The following is a 3,047-nucleotide window of genomic DNA, read 5'->3' as shown; positions in this document are numbered from 1 at the left end:
CTCCCTCCGTTCCTAAATACTCCCTCCGTCCCAAAATTCTTGTCTTAGATTTGTCTAGATATGAACATATCTAGTCACGTTTTAGTATTTAGATACATCCATTTCTAAACAAACCTAAGACAATAATTTTAGGACGGAGGGAGTATAAGTCTTTTTTAGAGATTCCACTACGAACTACATAACAGATGTATATAGACATACTTTAGGCTGTAGATTCACTTATTTTGGTCCGTATATAGTCCGTAGTGGAATCTCTAGAAAGACTTATATTTAGGAACGGAGGGAGTACACAAACAATTGCACCCCCATCATAGACAGTGGATTATTTAGCATGTTGAAAACACTAGTAGTAGCAGCGACGGTATTACAGCACACGGATTGCAGTATCTCCGCACACCGATTTCTGAACATCTAGCCCTTACACATTTACATTACCTGTATGGTTCCTCACGTCTAACAAAACGGTATCCGTCCAAACAAGCAAGAAACTCAAAAGATGAACCCTAAATAACTCAAAACGACGAGACTCAGCAACAAGACCACGGGTTGCTAACATGAGGAAGCAGGCTTTTTGACAATATGCTTGTCATGTGGTAGCAATCAGACTTGCAGAATCCCATATTGGGACGTTGCCAGTCGAACGGACGCCGCATTTGGTACAAGATGTTCCCAGGTGAACTAGTTATCAGACTTCGGAGGATCCTTCTTCTTCCCGTAAGTTAGGCCAGTGTCCTGGTCACATTACATGCAGTAGTAGATAAGGAATCAACTATCAGAACCAGTTCATGGATGGGTCTCAGGGATCTAGTGGAAGTGAAGATACAAGGTTACCTGAGGATCAGGAATTGGCTTCCGTTTCTCGACATAACGGTAGGGATCCGAGGCGGCGGCTAAAGCAGCTCGTTCCTGTGGAAAAAAAAAAAAGCCATATAACATTTTCAACAGAGTGGAGAGAAAAATCGCCAGATTAAACTTGATAAATTAAAAGGGGAAGCTTGAAATAAGATAAAACTGCAACAGTTTGCAGTGATTGGGAGCATTCCCTGGATGTGCAACCAAAGGCATACGTGGATGAAATAGAGAAAACAGCATACCACTATATATCAAAGAAAGATTCAGATAAAGAAGAAGTAATAGCTGCTTATCAGGATATGATACATTTGTAACTGAAGAACATTTTGTTCTTTTGCTTCTTAAACCACACTTTTAAAATTTAAATGGAACAAGTGACCGTTTCAAAAAACGGCAACACACAGCACGTGACAATTCAGATTATCATTTCCAATATGGTCGATGCAAGAGCTGAACATAGCCGTTCCACCTTTATAAGAGCATGGCCATTTATTCGCTCTACGTAGTTTCTAGTTTGCCACCTTCCTGCCTGGTTCTTCACAGGTATCCCATCTAATAATATGCCATGAACGAGGCATTTAATAAAATACATCGTCACATTATTCTTGCTGGAAGGCAGAACATATTCAGATTCACAATCTTAGATCTACAAGCAACAATAGCTCAACCAAGTAAAATATAATGGCAGCGCTCAAGTCAACACACTAGCGGCTTGTAGTTTCAGTGGTGTTTCCTCTTTTTGTGTGGGGAATTTCAGTGGCGTTTCCTATAGGTGAGGTTGGGAGGAAAAAAGAAGTTGCCAATTTTAGCCACAGTCCCTACCGAAAGCAAGACAGCTGCATCAAACCAGCGCACAGTTCCTAGTAATAATCAGAAAGTTCTTGATACCAGCACCTATACACGCATTTCGACAAAATTAACTAAGCGGGGGACTGCAACCTACCGCGATCTCATCCGAGAAAGCGACATGTCCAGACTGATCCATCCAATAGAAGACAATCACAGGGGTAATAAGAATTAGCAAGGAGAAATCAACCTGCTGCTCCTTCTGGAGCTGGCGCGCGGGTTGGACCCATAGGTAGTAGGCGAGGGTCCCGGCGACGGCCCAGGAGGCGACGTTGGTCCACCCGCGGACGCCGCCCAGAGCGTTCCCCACGAACGAGCGGGCGCTCCCGACCCTCCGGCTCCACCCCTTCGCCGGCACCATATCCAACGCTCTCCGAGACCCTCCCCGGCGGGAGGCGGCCTCTCCCCGACCGCTTTCTCCTGCGTCGCCGCCGACTCTCCCGAATCTCCGACCCCTCTCGATCGCCTCTGTGTCTCGTATTGGTCCGCAAGAAAGGGAACGGAATGCTGCTACTGCACGATGTAACAGTCGTTGAGTGGACGGCCCATTTGATCCACGGGAAATGTCCACGATCCGCCCAACTCGAGGGCACATACTGGCCCAATCCCATGGTGCAATGCCACAAAGTCATAATACTTAGTCTGAAATCACTTAAGAAGTACTCCTTTCAAAAAGATCACTTTCACCTTTCCAAATTATGACAAATAGCATATTGTATGTGTACCACTTGTTGCAACCTAAAAGTTTTTTTTATTTTTACATAGATATGTATTTTCAAAACGTTTTATCTCTTAAATTATGCCTTCAAATCTCGAATCATTTTCATCATTGGATTTTTCGCGTTAAGATCTTTAAAACTAGATCCCATGTTGATAGGTTTTGATAAAAAATATTTTCATAAAAAAAATTGAACAAAAAACCGATAGAAAAAACCATGCCTCGCGCGGTAAAAAGAGAAAACGTGTTTTTCGTTTCCGAGAGGCCTCTCACGGAAGCAAAATTGTGTCTTTCGCAAAAGAAAATATGTGCCTCTCATGAAACAAAAGAAAAACAGAAAATGTGTTTTTTTTCGTTTTTGAAAGGAACGACCGTGCCTCTCGCGAAAGGAAATCTATGCCTCTCGCAGAAGCAAAACCGTGTCTCTCGCGAAAAAAATAGAAAATGTTTTTTTAGAAGCACGATCGTGCCTCTAGCGGAAGCAAAATCGTGCCTCTCGCGAAAGAAAAAAACATAAAATGCTTTTTTTCGAGAGGCACGGTCGTGCCTCTCGCGGAAGCAAAACCGTGTCTTTAACGGAATAAAAAACAGATTTTTTTCGTCTCCGAGAGGCACGGTCGTGCCTCTCGCG

General features: G+C 43.4%; 1 protein-coding gene across 1 annotated transcript; it reads right to left on the bottom strand.

The window, feature by feature from the left end:
• Positions 1-311: 311 nt before the first annotated feature.
• On the bottom strand, positions 312-2,303 carry LOC123407509. Its single transcript, XM_045100657.1, has 3 exons — positions 1,889-2,303; positions 832-906; positions 312-732 (listed from the first exon to the last, which is right to left on the bottom strand). The coding sequence occupies exons 1-3, from the start codon at positions 2,291-2,293 to the stop codon at positions 679-681; spliced, it is 534 nt and encodes a 177-aa protein (XP_044956592.1). The 5' UTR covers positions 2,294-2,303; the 3' UTR covers positions 312-678.
• Positions 2,304-3,047: the final 744 nt, after the last annotated feature.

Source organism: Hordeum vulgare, chromosome 7H (genome assembly GCF_904849725.1).
Source record: "Hordeum vulgare subsp. vulgare chromosome 7H, MorexV3_pseudomolecules_assembly, whole genome shotgun sequence".
Taxonomy (NCBI): Eukaryota; Viridiplantae; Streptophyta; class Magnoliopsida; order Poales; family Poaceae; genus Hordeum; species Hordeum vulgare.
The sequence above is the reverse complement of the archived record's forward strand: the minus strand, read 5'-3'. Positions and strand labels throughout refer to the sequence as shown.